The sequence below is a fragment of the Camelina sativa genome, chromosome 12 (assembly GCF_030686135.1).
Source record: "Camelina sativa cultivar CO46 ecotype springtype chromosome 12, ASM3068613v1".
Taxonomy (NCBI): Eukaryota; Viridiplantae; Streptophyta; class Magnoliopsida; order Brassicales; family Brassicaceae; genus Camelina; species Camelina sativa.
The window spans coordinates 20,661,909-20,676,603 of NC_141891.1; the positions used below are offsets into that span (position 1 = coordinate 20,661,909).

The 14,695-nt window shown below is 36.7% G+C and overlaps 3 protein-coding genes across 6 annotated transcripts; 1 reads left to right on the forward strand and 2 right to left on the reverse strand.

Moving 5' to 3' along the window:
• Positions 1–1,701: 1,701 nt before the first annotated feature.
• On the reverse strand, positions 1,702–5,770 carry LOC104732334 (uncharacterized). 3 transcript variants are annotated; one of them, XR_015573776.1, is made up of 9 exons: positions 5,409–5,729; positions 5,236–5,328; positions 4,828–4,932; positions 4,086–4,238; positions 3,291–3,389; positions 3,021–3,149; positions 2,704–2,891; positions 2,318–2,434; positions 1,702–2,080 (listed from the first exon to the last, which is right to left on the reverse strand). XR_015573776.1 is itself a non-coding variant. In XM_010451863.3 (9 exons), exons 1-9 carry the CDS (start codon positions 5,727–5,729, stop codon positions 1,925–1,927), a joined length of 1,353 nt encoding a protein of 450 aa, XP_010450165.1. In that variant the 5' UTR covers positions 5,730–5,770; the 3' UTR covers positions 1,702–1,924. The 3 variants fall into 3 exon arrangements, 2 of the variants coding, with proteins under 2 accessions (XP_010450165.1, XP_087333601.1); XM_010451863.3 differs by having other exon boundaries at positions 2,704–2,883; positions 5,409–5,770; XM_087477475.1 differs by having other exon boundaries at positions 2,704–2,883; positions 4,086–4,242; positions 5,409–5,551.
• A 200-nt stretch (positions 5,771–5,970) lies between these two features.
• On the forward strand, positions 5,971–8,122 carry LOC104732335 (inosine triphosphate pyrophosphatase). The gene is made up of 8 exons (XM_010451864.3): positions 5,971–6,107; positions 6,210–6,274; positions 6,454–6,517; positions 6,636–6,645; positions 7,151–7,182; positions 7,275–7,387; positions 7,522–7,598; positions 7,706–8,122. Exons 1-8 carry the CDS (start codon positions 5,972–5,974, stop codon positions 7,827–7,829), a joined length of 621 nt encoding a protein of 206 aa, XP_010450166.1. The 5' UTR covers position 5,971; the 3' UTR covers positions 7,830–8,122.
• A 295-nt stretch (positions 8,123–8,417) lies between these two features.
• LOC104732336 (putative pectate lyase 15) lies at positions 8,418–13,051 on the reverse strand. Of its 2 annotated transcripts, none has more exons than XM_010451865.3 (8): positions 12,553–13,051; positions 12,201–12,257; positions 11,895–11,951; positions 11,218–11,301; positions 9,694–10,336; positions 9,502–9,605; positions 9,238–9,376; positions 8,418–9,149 (listed from the first exon to the last, which is right to left on the reverse strand). In XM_010451865.3, exons 1-8 carry the CDS (start codon positions 12,642–12,644, stop codon positions 8,928–8,930), a joined length of 1,398 nt encoding a protein of 465 aa, XP_010450167.2. In that variant the 5' UTR covers positions 12,645–13,051; the 3' UTR covers positions 8,418–8,927. The 2 variants fall into 2 exon arrangements, with proteins under 2 accessions (XP_010450167.2, XP_010450168.2); XM_010451866.3 differs by having other exon boundaries at positions 12,565–12,793.
• Positions 13,052–14,695: the final 1,644 nt, after the last annotated feature.

Below are 14,695 nucleotides of genomic sequence, written 5' to 3' on the forward strand. Positions count from 1 at the left end.
GAGAAAACCTCGGCTCCTTCCTCATCCCTTATGGAGAGAACCTTGAGTCTAACCTCCTCCATACTGGAGAGAATCTTGGTTCCGCCTTCCTCCATTGGGGAGATAACCTTGCGTCTAACCTCCTCCACCTTCCTCCCTTGGGGAGATAACCTTGTGTCCAACCTTCTTCACCATAGAGAACCTCGGCTCTGCCCTCCTCCTGTGTGGAGAGAACATGTTCACGCCTTTTTGCTATCTCAAAAATGCCTTGCTCCAACAACTATGAAAGTAAAAACTTTTTTCTAACGTCATAAAATCTTCTAACGTCATAAAATCTTTTGATAGTAACTAATGTTAAATTTCCCAATGAATTCGTAGAAGTTTCTTTGACACACCATGATGTAGTCTCTGTCTCTATAACGCCTCAACCGCCACCTTGTTTAGTGAGCCCATGTCCACTCTCAGTCCATGGGCCCACCTTCCTAAGTGGGCCTTTCATCTATTCCTGGCCCGTGAATCCACACATATTTGATTGTCGGTTTGTTACGTCTAGAGGCTTTAAAAACTTGTTTACTGACCCTACATATAAAAAAAAGTTTTTCCTGTGTTTTGTCCTCACTCGCACAGTTCCGACAATCACTTCCAGGAAGGTTACCCATCATGAAGTTCTCTCAGGAGCTTTGACCGAAAAAATAAGTGCATTCTGGTGACATCTATGTCCAAATCAATTTTTGTGAAAAAAAAAATGAACAAATCAATTCTTTTAAACATTTCCGCAAACCAGGGTGTCAGTCTTTGAGCTCCTATGGATCTATCAACAAAGATTTATGTTTTTCCAATCTATCTATCTATGTTTGTTGTAAGCTTGTGTTTGATTAGCATATTTTATCCATCCATTAGGTTGATGCTTCTACTCGATATCTCTCTTTGAGATTGAATGACTAATGGTAACAGTTATGTTTGCAAAAAAAAAAAAGGTTTATGACCAACCAATCATGGTTGAGAAATTAGAAGAAAATTAATTTGACATAATTAAAGAAACAATAGAAAATAATAAGCACGTAATATATGAATCACAAATAATTCAAAGATGAAAATATAAATTAAATAAAACAATCTAAAAATACTACAATAAAATTTGGAAAAGAAGATGCATATATTATTTTTTTCGGGTCGACATTTTAGTCTTACATAATCCCAACTGAAAAAAAAGAAAGCAGGAGAAAATTTTGGTTTAAAAAAATACGAAAATTTTACCTTCCCATTAAAAAAAAAATCCCAATTAAACAAAGTTGAAAACAGTGTTTTTGAATAAAATATTTAAATATAAGACGATCTATTTTTATATAGAAGTAAATATTTACAAAATTTAGAATTAATAATTAACTGTATAATTTCCTTAATCCATTTTTTTGTAGAATTAATAACTTAAAATTAAAAATAAGTAAATAATATTATAATTTCGAATTTTATGAAATATATATATAATATCCTTATAATTATTTTTTAAAACTTTGTATTGTTTTATAAATTCTATAATTTTTGATAATTATCTTTTCACATTATTAATATTCTTTAAAACAAAATATATTTTTTTTTTTTGTAATCAAATTTCTCCTATTAAACATTTTACACATGTCAAAATCTAAGATTGATAACTTGACACATGTCAAAATCTGGTTAATGACTAACTTTCAAAACCCAACTTTATATAATAAGATATTTTTAAGAAAGTTTCGTGAATTGATCAAAGCAAATTATAAGAAAGACAAGATCCTAAAACTCTCTCTCTCTATTTATATATCTCTGTTACACACCAAGACCATCATAGTCTTTAACACTACTGAAGCAGGGTTTGATCTGAGATTTTCTCAGGCGGCTAAAGTTATCTTACACATAATGTACAGTGCAGAGTTTATGGAGGTAAGGGAGTGTGCTTAAGAATTTATTTAGAGCGTAATTTGTCTGCCACATAGAGCATATGACTGATGTTTGAAGGAGGATAGTTCTGAAGAAGTTTGAGGTTTGACGTAAAATCTCCAGCAAGCAAACGCCTTCGAAGTAGAATCAACATTGCACAACATATCCGTAGCAGCGTCTCCTGCAATTAATTCCAGATCAATTGTTAGCTTTTTATCTTATAAGACAACAGGTTCCAATTAACTCAATTCTGCTATTGTAACTTCTACAAGCATATGTTTTAATGGCTAAAACTAAAACCATGCTGCTCAGAGGTATTGAAACCTTAAATAACTCACAAGAATGTAACATATAAATTATTGACCTCGTTCACTACTTACAGAAGCTGAATAGTGAATAGTAATAAACTAAATACTACCTGGGGACCTTCTGGGTCGCTTAAGAGTGTGTCCCAGATGTGAAGGCTTTCCACAAAGTTGAACTCTTGAGTCAGTAGGAGTGTGATCCATCTGAACGCATAAAATTGCGGATTTATCTGAAAATTGACACATAAGTCTCAAATGTCACAACGCTGAAACATTTAAACAGAATACTCACAAACTTTCAAGGTTCTGAGAAGTGGTACACACTAATTTTGATTGTTTTTAATCTAGTAATTAGGGTAGATAAAAACTTAGCTTCAGCACAACAAGCATGCAGCACATTAAACCAGCAGCATTACATACTGGCAATATCTTCTAATCAGAGACATAATTAATGAAAATAGCAAGACGTCTTATCAGCCAAAGTTGTGTGATAGCTTACCTTAGTTGTGACTTCTAAATGACGCCAAAGTTCCTCATCATGATGCTTCAAGAGTAACGAAAGCCTTGTTATAGTGTAGCGTATACCCACAACACTGTTATCGAGTTGTTGACAGAAATTATCTCGAAACCCACTCATCAATTCAACAAAACAGAAAAATGCATCTGATTCAGCAAACGCCTGCATAACTTAAAGTGCCAGTGTTAAGCAAATAAGAAGAAAGAGTGACGTGTTACCCAAACGAGCCAAAAGAGGTAGAAAAATGTGAATACATATCAACTAAGAAAAATAAATAGTACTCATGGACAAGTACTTACTGCATTTCCTTTATCGGGGTCGTTTTTAAAGATGTAGTAAATAGGTGCCAATATCTCATTCATCCCTTGTACATATCTGATGCCAGGATTCAACTTTGCAAAAATAGTCAACACGTTCTTCAATGCATCCTGAAGATGCAAGACATGTATAAAATCAACCGGAAACATATGTTTTACTCATCCCAAATGAGTCGACGTCAAATATATATATATATATATATATAGATATCATCCCAAATGCTTTAAATTATAGCGAAACCAAAACCCAACCTGATTAGCTTTTGCAACCGCTGAATCCCCAGAGAAAAAGTGCATGTCTGGATGAGTACGCATTACATCACGGTCAATTTGTTCCAAGACTTCTGTGTCCTGAATACAACTTGAAATTAGGAAGGTCATTTGCAGCTTTATATGCAACAAGATCAGAATTACTATTCTAAGGCAGGAAGATCGAATATATTTTCATAGTGATCATGTGCAGCATTATTAGTCATGCTTTTACAGCAGAGTACAAAGTCCAAAAGCGCGGAGCAGGGTACACAAAGCCTTGAGAGAAGCCTTGAGAGAACTAAAAGCTTCAGTCAGAACCCTGTCTTTTTGTATGCTTATGAAAGTCTACACCATTGTGATAAAAGTCTGCCTATGCACTTTTTCTCAATGTGACAAGGCACCCTATACATATATTTAACTGTTGCAAACCTAAACTATCCAAATACATAAGAACTGAAGGTCTAGATTTGCATAGGAAAGTTGGTATTCAGGCTTTAAGTGAGAGGTTGTACTTCTCCAGTTCCTATACCTCTCCTAAATCTGCTTTTAAAGCTGACTGAAAAGTGTGGCAAAATCATGATACGTGAAAATAAATCAAATTATTGGAATTGCATTAATCAACTATAACATCTGCATATCTGAAGATCATAAACTCAGCTACATCATCCATAATACTTCTAAAACTTTGAGGTAAAAATGAATAATGCGATTAAGTTAATAACATCAAAACCTGTCAATTGTCTAACAAAAATGATACTATTTGTGGATATCTAAAGCTGCAAAGTCTGAATATACCTTGAAAAAATTATTCCATAAGCTTGTTGTTCCAAGACTTAAGGGATGATCCTCATGAGTTATCTCTGACCTTGAAAGGGCACCAGGGCTTTCGATTTTGGGGTCATTACTATCACCGCCCTTTGATTTATCCATTTTCCTTGTTACTTCTGACTAACTAGCCGCAAAAATATATAGAAACCAGGTTAATCTTAAACTGAAAACAATAACGAAACATGAAAAAGGAAGAAATGTCATCCAGATAACATAAGCACTTCCTACAATGACCGACCTCTTTATCATTAACTACTATCTATACTATATCTTCTAATAGTACCTAGGAAGTATCACATGCCCAATGGCCTAGATCAATCTGCTTAGTCAAACGCATGACACCTATTTAGCTGGCATCATATTATATACATACAAGTTTCTGGATCGAAATAATAAAAACCATGCTTCCTCATTGAACATCACTAAATTTTACTTGGTCAACAGATCACCTACATGACAGACAATATCGTATAATAGCAGTGCAGTTTTTATCATCACACCCTTAGCTAGTGGCAACAGATATGTCTACTTCATCGCTCGTTTCGCAATGGCAACTGTGTCTATATTATAAGAATGGCATCCACTCTAGTCACAACTTTGATGAACTATCTCCATGAGCAAAAGAGAACATAGATTAAGCCCATCATGTATCTCTTCAGAAACCAATCAATAAAGTGTTGGAGTAATCAAATAACCAAAATGGACTTACAGGGTTCATCAAAAGCTCCTCTTTGAATTGCTTGTACTGCGACCTTTTCTTAGCTAACTCAGAAGACCACAGGGAGCGGTCCGGTGACAGATAACCCAGTAAAAGCTGTCACATTCAAGATTGAACAGTATGAAGCGTAAACTGACAGAAGCGGACACCGGATCTTTATAAAATTCCATTCTCGAAAACAAGAAATGACAAAAAAAAACATCTACCATTGCCATATACTCCCAAGAATTTCATGAAAACAAACAAGCAAATTCAAAGAAAACTCAACAAATAAAAAAAAAAATAGATTGCATTACTAAAAAAACACAGTGACAACTAATAATAAAGATCCATACTTATTCCCGTACATACACATTCGTTTTATTTGCTAATAACCAAAATCATGAGGGAATGCATTACCTTCCAGACAAGGGAGCGAATTCCAGCATCATCAGGTAAACCTTGAGAAGCTATTTTCCTCAATTCCTTTAAGTCTATCACCTTCTTCGATAGCTGGTAATATCCAATATTATAGACTTAAGGTACTACTAAATCACACAGAACAAATTCAAAAATGCACAGAAGGCACTAACCTCAGCCACGACTTGCGCTTTTCGAGAAACATCCTCAACCGAAGAAGCTGCTGCGGGACTATCGATTCCAGCTCCATCATTACCGGTCCCATTCTGCAAATCGTTAATCTCAGATTTGGAAGGAGGACGAGCCGGAAGAGGTGGAGCTGGTGCGGTGGAAATCGCGGATGGAGAGGGAGAGAGAGGCGGACGCTCGACGATCGGAGGGGTGACGGAAGTGGCGGGAGGATTGCGGAGGAGACGATCGTCGATGGGAGGAGGAGGAGGAGAGGAGGACCAGAGAGAACTGTTGAGCCACTCTGGGATACCTTTCTTGGCCATGGATTTGATTTTGGAAATGTTTTGAGTTCTCTCTCCGTCTGGCGTCTACTCTCGACGACGGGGAGGTTAAACCAAATAAATGTGCAATCTTGTCTCCGGTACAATTTACTTACCGATGATTAGATTATTGGTCAATCGTAAATTTTAATGGGCCTAGATAAGAGTGGACTTAAGCCCATTTGTTGGCAAAGAAGAAGGAGGACCTTTTTTGCTCTCGCTATCTGAGACTGAGACACAGAAAAATGGCGGCGGCGGCGGCGAAAGCAGCGGTGGTTTTGCCACGGCCGGTGACGTTTGTGACGGGAAACGCCAAGAAGCTCGAAGAGGTCAAAGCTATCATCGGAAATTCAATTCCTTTCAAATCTCTCAAACTCGACCGTGCGTACCCATTTCAATTTCTCTCGTGAGATTACTGTATTTCCTCTTTTTCTTGAGTCTCAGTGGTTTAGTTGTACATTTTTTTTTTTTTATGAGTTGCAGTGCCTGAGCTTCAAGGTGAGCCTGAGGATATCTCCAAAGAGAAGGCTCGTTTAGCTGCTCTTCAGGTGCACAAGCTTTTTACCCTTTTCTACTTTAACTGATTTAAAAACTCAGCATAATTGTGTTTATCTGTAAGCTTGTATGTGATCATAGTGTGGTCCTTCTGTTCAATGTGGACGAAGTTAATGATTAAGGATAGACAGTAAGAACTGATACAAAGTTTGTTTGATTTGCAAACGAGAAGGTGAATGGTCCAGTGCTAGTGGAGGATACATGTCTCTGTTTCAATTCCCTGAAGGGGCTTCCTGGTATGAGTTCCTCAGTTCCTCTAGATTCTAAGATTTTCTTCTTGTACCCTGTGCACAGCAAATGTCATTGTCTGAATTTATATTGATTCTTTTCTTTCTTTTTTGTTGGATTTTTCAGGGCCATACATGTAAGTATTGTTTCTTCATTCTTTTCTTGATGTTGTGCTTGTAATTCTTCATTTGAAAGATATAGATTCTCCAACTCCACTCTGTCATGATGAGGGTTAATGTAAACTATTAGTTCATAAACTCACGGGATTACATGCATATATATATGTATGTTACTATGATAATTCTACGCTGACCTTTATTTATGAAGCTTTCTTGAGTGGTACCTTTATATGGATGTCCTGGAAAATTGTCTGCGGGTTGGATCAAGTCTTGTTATTAGTTCTTCTTGGCAGCTCCTAACTGGTGTGAGTGAGTAACCAAATGGAGTTGTTTTACTGAATCTTCTCATTCTAGATGTCTTAATTCATTGCGGGCTGAGTTGTAAAAGAGACCTCTATGTTTGCTGGCATCTACTACTGGTCAATATTAGATTGAATTAGCGTGGTTCTAGCTGTATTGGAGCTATGTTGCTGTCTCTAGATGTCTTTGTTACTCTTATGATCTTTCTTTCTGTTTTTGCAGCAAGTGGTTTCTTGAGAAGCTTGGACATGAAGGTTGTAATAGTCAATTGTATCTCTGACCTCTTCCTTTGTTTCATTTATCTCTTACACTAGTAACACCCAGTCTTGGTCTGACTCTTGTCCAGGTCTGAACAACTTACTGATGGCCTATGAAGATAAATCAGCTTATGCATTGTGCGCATTCTCTTTCTCGCGTGGTCCAGGTGCTGAACCTCTTACATTTTTGGGGAAAACTCCGGTATGTTAGACATTGTCACCACTCTTTTATTCAAACTCAATTGCTCCATCTGGTAGTCATTTTAATTTTTTTCCTGTCTCTGTTTGTTAATTTTCAAAGTTTGATTGGCTTCTTCCTTGTGATTGATGTGTTAGGGTAAGATAGTTCCAGCAAGAGGACCAACTGATTTCGGGTGGGATCCAGTGTTTCAACCTGATGGATATGACCAAACGTATGCCTCTGCTAACTCCCAATTTTTATTGTATTTTAATTGGATACTGATAAAAGAGGAAAGTGGAAACTAAGAGTAGATGGTGATATTCTCTATTTTGGTTTTAGTTATGCAGAAATGTCTAAGGAAGAAAAGAACATGATATCTCATAGGTACAAGTCATTAGCATTGGTGAAATCACACTTTAAGGAGGCAGGCTATGTGTTCCAGACAGATGAAGATACCATTTAAAGAGAACCGCATCATCAATGTTTGAGCACTGATCACTCACCAGATTCTTGGTCCTATTTTAAGCTCCTTTGGGGGTATTAATATTGTTATCTTTTTTTTCTTTCTCAAATACAAGTAAAACCAACCCAAACATGCATTGACAGGCATCGTTTGGTAGTGTTGTTCATGGTGTTCATTAAATACTCTTGACGGTGAGACTTGTACGAATCTGAAAAACCCATCCAACCAAAAAGCTAAAATAAATGTTGGATGGCAAACAAAAAGGGAATGGGATGACATGATGTTCACATGAATAGCCGCTTATGATCACACAAAGTATTTATGAGAGAACAATCAGTGGGTAAAGCACCTCGTATAATTCTCCAATCACATGAGAAAGCATATGAATCGAATCCAGAAAGAGTAAAGAAAATCCCAACACGTAACGTGCAGCGCAGGGAACAGAGCTGCTAAAACCTCAACTCCAAAAGAAGAAATAAAGATCGCATCAATTATTTGTGGGGTTGGGATCACATTATATGTTAGTGTAACTCCTTTTCATTTACACACCTCTCACCTCACAAGTGGTTTGCTTATGTTGCATAAAAAGATTTAAACAATTTTGTTATCCATTGAAACAAATGCCAACAAACAAAACATAAAAGCCAATGGAAGTTGTAATCAAACCAAAAGGTTTTCAATCGTCTTGTAACAATTTTTGTAACTACTGTCACTAACTTTAAAGGGAATGAGAACAAAAAAAACACCCCAAAAGAGACTCTAGAACTCAGGGGAGATCCATTAAAACCAAAGGACCTGAACAACCCCAAAAACAAAAGCCACACCTAAGACAATAAGAGATTTGTAAACTAGAAGGAGACTTTTTGAACAACGCTTCTGCGCTTGCTTCTCTCTGCATTCCCACCTTTTTTAAGAAGACGACGAAGAAGCAAGCCGAGGTTGACCAATTCCTACCATCCGAAAGAAAACGGGAAATGACCGTCCTAAGAGGGAAACAGAAAAGAGTAGTACTATATATGCACCTTCCAAAGATATTTGAAAGGGTTTTGGGTTAGTTGCTATGATGGTGGTATAGAGAGAGCGAGAGAGAAGTAGCAACTAGCAAGGTCTGCCCTTACGGCAACCTAGTGCTCCTGCAGTAGAGGTAATAGTGTCGACCATAGATGATGGTTTAGCTGCTAAGCTTGAGGCTCGTCCATAGCTAGCAGACGCTTCTTCTCCTGATGACCTGAAGTATGCTCCATTCAGTAGAAGGTCTCCTTCCGACCTCCAATTCCACTTCTTCCACTCACTTGCATCTGTCTCCACCCTTTTCGTCACCTGTGGATCCACAAGTTAATTTTGCCTATAAATATAACAACCTCTGATTACTCTGTTTAAGCAGACATAAAGGTTTAAGATGTTGAACCTCCTTGGCGAAGCGGTCCATGGGAGCAGCATATCTGTTTCCTTGACTGTTGATGGTTGGTTCTGCACTCCCACCGATGGCGTACATCTCCCAGTGAGTGTAGTCGTTGTTAACCACATGGAAATACCCATGCCTGCACCTGCCATTACACAACCAATTTTCTACTGTCAGAACAAAGGACAACTTAATTGGATTAACAAGAAAATCTACTGTCAGAACAAATGGCAAATTAATAGAACTGACAAGTTGAAAGCGAATAGTAACCTTGGCATTCTCTGAACCAGTCCTTCACCGAAATGGTTGTAAGCAATGGTCACTTGCATCAGCTTGTCTTTTGTGTACGAGTCACTGTGACCAAGCAACATCACCTGCACCCATACATCCATATAAGTGTCATGAAAACAGAACCAGCCTATGAATTTAGTGTTTTGAGGGAGGGCAGAGAACAAATGAGACCTCATTGTGGTGGGTAAAGTGGTTATTGGAAACAGTGATAGCAGTAGACCCCATGACAGCATCAACAAGGCCATCAGCACAGTGAGAGAGAGAGTTATGATCAATCCAGATATGAGATGATCCAAAAATGGAGACTGCATCACCATCAGCCATTGTCCTCCAACCAAAGTGAGATGGGGAGCTTCTAACCATTGCATTTCCAGTAGGCTTGCAATCATGAATGTGAAGACCATGAATGATGACATTGGTGATAAACTGGATGGTGATGCAAGCACCATTGGCTATATGAACGTTGGCACCACGGCCATCAATGGTCTTGAAACTGTTCATGATCAGCTCCTGTTTCAGCTCTATCACCATATCCCTCTTGAACACGATCCAAAGAGGCTCCTCCTGGATGACAGCATGGCGTAGAGTTCCCGGTTTGGGGTTAACAACGTCTTCATCAGTGGGGTCAGTAACAACGTAGAAGCGTCCATCACGACCACCAATTGCGTTCCTTCCAAAACCGATCCCACAATCCGCAAGGCGTTTACGGTTCTTGTGCCAGTTAGGGTCACAACGCCAGCAGTCATCAATTGGATTACCAGTTCCACAGGAGAAGAATCCTAGCTTCCTCCTTGCTGTCCTGTTCTGTTCACTCCTGAAATTCAATACCCACGTGGTTAATTACATCTCATGCTTGATAGATCAAATCAATCACACACAAACAGACAAATCTGAGATAATTAATTCAATAGTGATTTGTTTCATTCGAATCTAAAGGCTGATTAAACATCTCAGCCGCCGTTTCTGTTTGTTCTTACCTAACGTAATAAGTAATAACTAACTCATGGATAAAATTTTGTTGGTTTATGAGGTCAACAAAGTGGTTGTCAAATAAAATCCGGAAAAAAGAAAGTCCATTAATGTTCAGCTGGTGAAAAAACCTAAAACAGACCAGACCATAATATCCAAATGAAAGAGACTTCAAGACTTAATGCCACAAAAAGACGACAGGAGGAGTTACTGAACCAACCTCTTCGTGTAAAAACCCCCCAAATTCAAGTCACAAGAGCACAAAAAAAAAAAAAGGTGAAATCGAATTTTATGAGGGAAGGAAGGAAGAAAACGCCGTCTCTAAACCATAAAACAAACAAAACAATGTCCGTGCAAGCGAACGGACTCTGACAATCGCGAGCATGGTGAAACGACAATGTGTCAGTTTTATGCGCGAGAGAGAGAGACGGGGTTTGTCGTTTCACGACGAAATTAAAAGAGAGAGTGAGAGAGGTGACAGAGACAACAATAAAAGCAAAAGTTTTTATCTTTCTTTACCCGTTAAAATTTGAATTAATAAAACAAATTCAAAAAAGTAAGGTTTTTTTTGTTCTACTATTTTATAGTCCATAATTTTTTCCCCTGTGTAATTCTCTAATTAAATTTTATTTAAAGGTTCACGTGTGTCTAAATGCTTATTTTCGCAGATCAAAATTAAAATTAATGCATTCACACAATTAGAGAGAGAGAGAGAGAGGAACGCACATCTGAACAAGCTTAGCGACTTCATCAGCAACCTTCTCTGGATCAACAGCAACCGCGTGTTGTTGTTGTTCTTCACCTCCAACCCTGTAACCAAAACAAAAAAAAAAAAAAACCACAAATGACGCGACCAACCATAAACTCATAAATTAAGCCAACGAAAATAGTTGTTTAAAGCATTTATGAAAATGGGAAATTCACAATTTCACATCAGTTTATATAACACGTGTTCTCATCCCAAAGCAAGTAAAAATCGATGTCTATACACGCGAGAGAGAGAGTACAACAGAAACAGAGAATTAAATCAAATGGACTAATTTACCCTTTTACGAAATCGTACTAGTTATTTACTGACGTGGAATAATAAATAGAGTGAAGAGACGACAGACAGAGCATGTGTGAGCGGCGATGAATGAAACCTCTTTCTAACGCTACATTCGAGGAATCAAAAAGACCAACAAAAGGGAATGGTTTAACGGAAATGGATCCGGGAAGATCTTAACATATCCAACGGCTAGGACCTCTACTACTTCATTTTCCACTTTTTTTTTCCAACTTTATTTTATAAACAAAATAAATAAATTAAAAAAGATAAACCCTAGCGGCGGTTAGAAGCGCATTTCATGTTTTGTGAGCGGCGGCAAAAAAAAAAAAAAAAAAAAAACTTGAGTCTCTCTTACCTTGTCGCCGCCATTGTTGAGCTGTTTGAGCTCTGAACCTCCTCTGTTTTCAGCTTTCTACCAAAATCAAAAAACCGAGAAAACAGAGCATTATTACGAAAATCTAATCCAAAACTCTCAGCAAAAACAATCGTACAGATCAACGGCTAGGATCATTAGTTATATTTCTTGTTTTTTTGTTAAAAATCATTAGTTATATTTCTACTTTTATTTCATAACAAAATTAAAATATAAAGAGGTAACCCTAGCGGTTGAAAGCGCGTGATATGTTTGCATCTGTACTAAAGTTTTGTTCCTTTTATTTACCTTATCGCCGCCATTGTTGAGCTGCTTAAGCTCTGTAACTCCTCTGTTTTCAGCTTCCTACAAAAAAAAAAATCAAAAACCGAGAAAAAAAAGAGCATTATTACCAAATCTGGAGCTTAAACTGAAATCTCTCACAAAAAAATATCAAAATCCATAAACAGAACGCGAATCTATGAAAAAAAGCGAAAAAAAAAAAAAGTATCGTTATAGCGAGATTTAACAAACAGAGATGAAAAAGCTCAAAATCCTTCACAGAAATTAAAAATGTAGCTTAAAAAACAGCGAAACAGAAGAAAAATAAACAGAGAGAGAGAAAAAAAAAAAAGATGAAGATTCGAGAAGAGAGAAAGACCTAGAATTGTACCGGAGAATCGTCACCGTTAGAGCCAAGACGACGAACACGGCGAAGCACACACTGATCACTTTCTGAGAAGACGACGCCATTGAAGCTTCTTCTTCTTCTTCTTCTTCTTCTAGAATCTTACGAAATTTTCTCGCACTTTTTTTCTCGGAAAACAAGCGGGAGAGAGGAGAGAGAAAAAGGTGAGAATGAAGAAGACGAAGAAGAAAGGAGTGACCAGATTAGTGTGCACAAGCTCCAAGGAAACCGTCTTCGTTTATATAAAGTAACGTTGACGTTGCCGTTAGTTAATACACACCGCTACTTAACGGATTGTGTTTGTTACTTTTTTCATCTTACCATCTTAACCGTTGGATTATGGTAGTGTGAGATCCTCGGATCCGCTCCGTTAGCCGTTCACTACCCTCTAATTCTAACGCCGTAATTATTAGCCAAACCCCCCTCATAACTGCCGTAACCGCCTCATGTCTCATATGTTTCATAAAGTACTAATCCTCTCTTCATAAATCATTTGTTATTAAATGTTACTAATTTACTAGTGTCACTAACTTCAATTGAGTTTCCCTAATCAAATGATTACAGGTCCAAGAAGATAGCGTAAAGAAATTAATCTATAGCATTTTTACAGAGCAAATTAAAATATTTTTGGATAGATTGTGATTACTTTACTTTGTAAAAGAGAAAATTAATGATGTTGGTGAGATAGCCAAAGGTAAACAAATTTATATGTATCCATCTAAGATTCCAAGGTGTCTTAAATATGTAATATAACAGATATAAGAAAAAAAATGTCTTGAGACAATTTTGTACTATTTAAGAAAACATAAACAGAAATGTGTTAAACCAAAAAAATTTTTAAAAACAAACACAAAAATTTTAAATGTGGAGAACCTGGAACTGGCGTCCCAGCTATGTCTTTAGAAAAATTAAAGGTGAGAATGTTTAATTATCTTTGTTCCACAACTCTTATAGTAACAATAAATTTACTTCTTACTATTTTTAGTTTACTTATTTTTCTAGTGAAATAAAAGTTGTTTCTTGAAGACAAATCTCCACTCAAAAGGAACCCAAAAAAAAACCTTCCAGGAACTGTTGAGCACGAATGTTTGAAAATAAAATGTTAAAAAATTGTTTAATCTACGTAAACGGCTTTTGTTAAAAAAAGAAATATCCACGTAAACGGCTAAACCAAATTAACATACTAACAATCAGTGTTTTTCTGGTTAAAGGTTTTGAAACTCAATATTTTATTGCTTAGGTTTGGTCTATTATATAGACTCTATACTAGTTGCTATATACACAAAAGTGCTGTTGGGTCCATTGGTGGATTTTGTAAAGTTTGTTAAAACAAAAGTTAAATACAATAATCCCACATATATATTGTCACAACTCACAAGATTATATTATAGTAACAAATACATCCTAAAGTAAAGTAGGAGAAGCAGATGTGTTTATCGAAAAAAGGAAACGCAGATGTGTGATTGGTTGATTAGTGGGGAGAACGAAAAAATTAACAAACGAATAAACGAATCAGAGAGCTTGAAAATGTCATGTCATCAAAAGAGCGGTGTGTTCCGTACGGCAGCACCACCACTGGTTTTATGGCGGATTTAATGGGGAAACAAATATTTTCTCAATTTCCAATCTTTTTTTTGTTTTGATTTGGCCTGATGCACCAATTACGGTGATTAGTTGACCGGCCACATCATGCTATATTGCATTGCATGGTATGTTTCTGCCAAATGTTAAATTACGTACGTTGTGGATTATCATTTTGACCCATGCATCAAACTCAAAGTAAAACAAAGATACATTTAAATTTAGTTCTTAAAATGAACTATACGTATTAATGGAAATTAGTTGTATAGTTTGTGTCTCAGGATAGCAATCATGTCGTACTTATGATTTCGACCATATATAAATTTTAAATTTTACAAATATCATTATTAGACATTATACAATACTCAACTCAATCAATACACACTTTTTCGTTGAGTAAACATTAAGGATTACTTTTTTTTCTTTTTTTTTGTTTCTTTCGTAATTCCTGGAGGAGTGTTTTAGTCGTCAGTTTTAGTTGTTTTTCCTTAACTATTGGGTGTAAATTAAGATTATACCAAGAAAAAGCTCACGT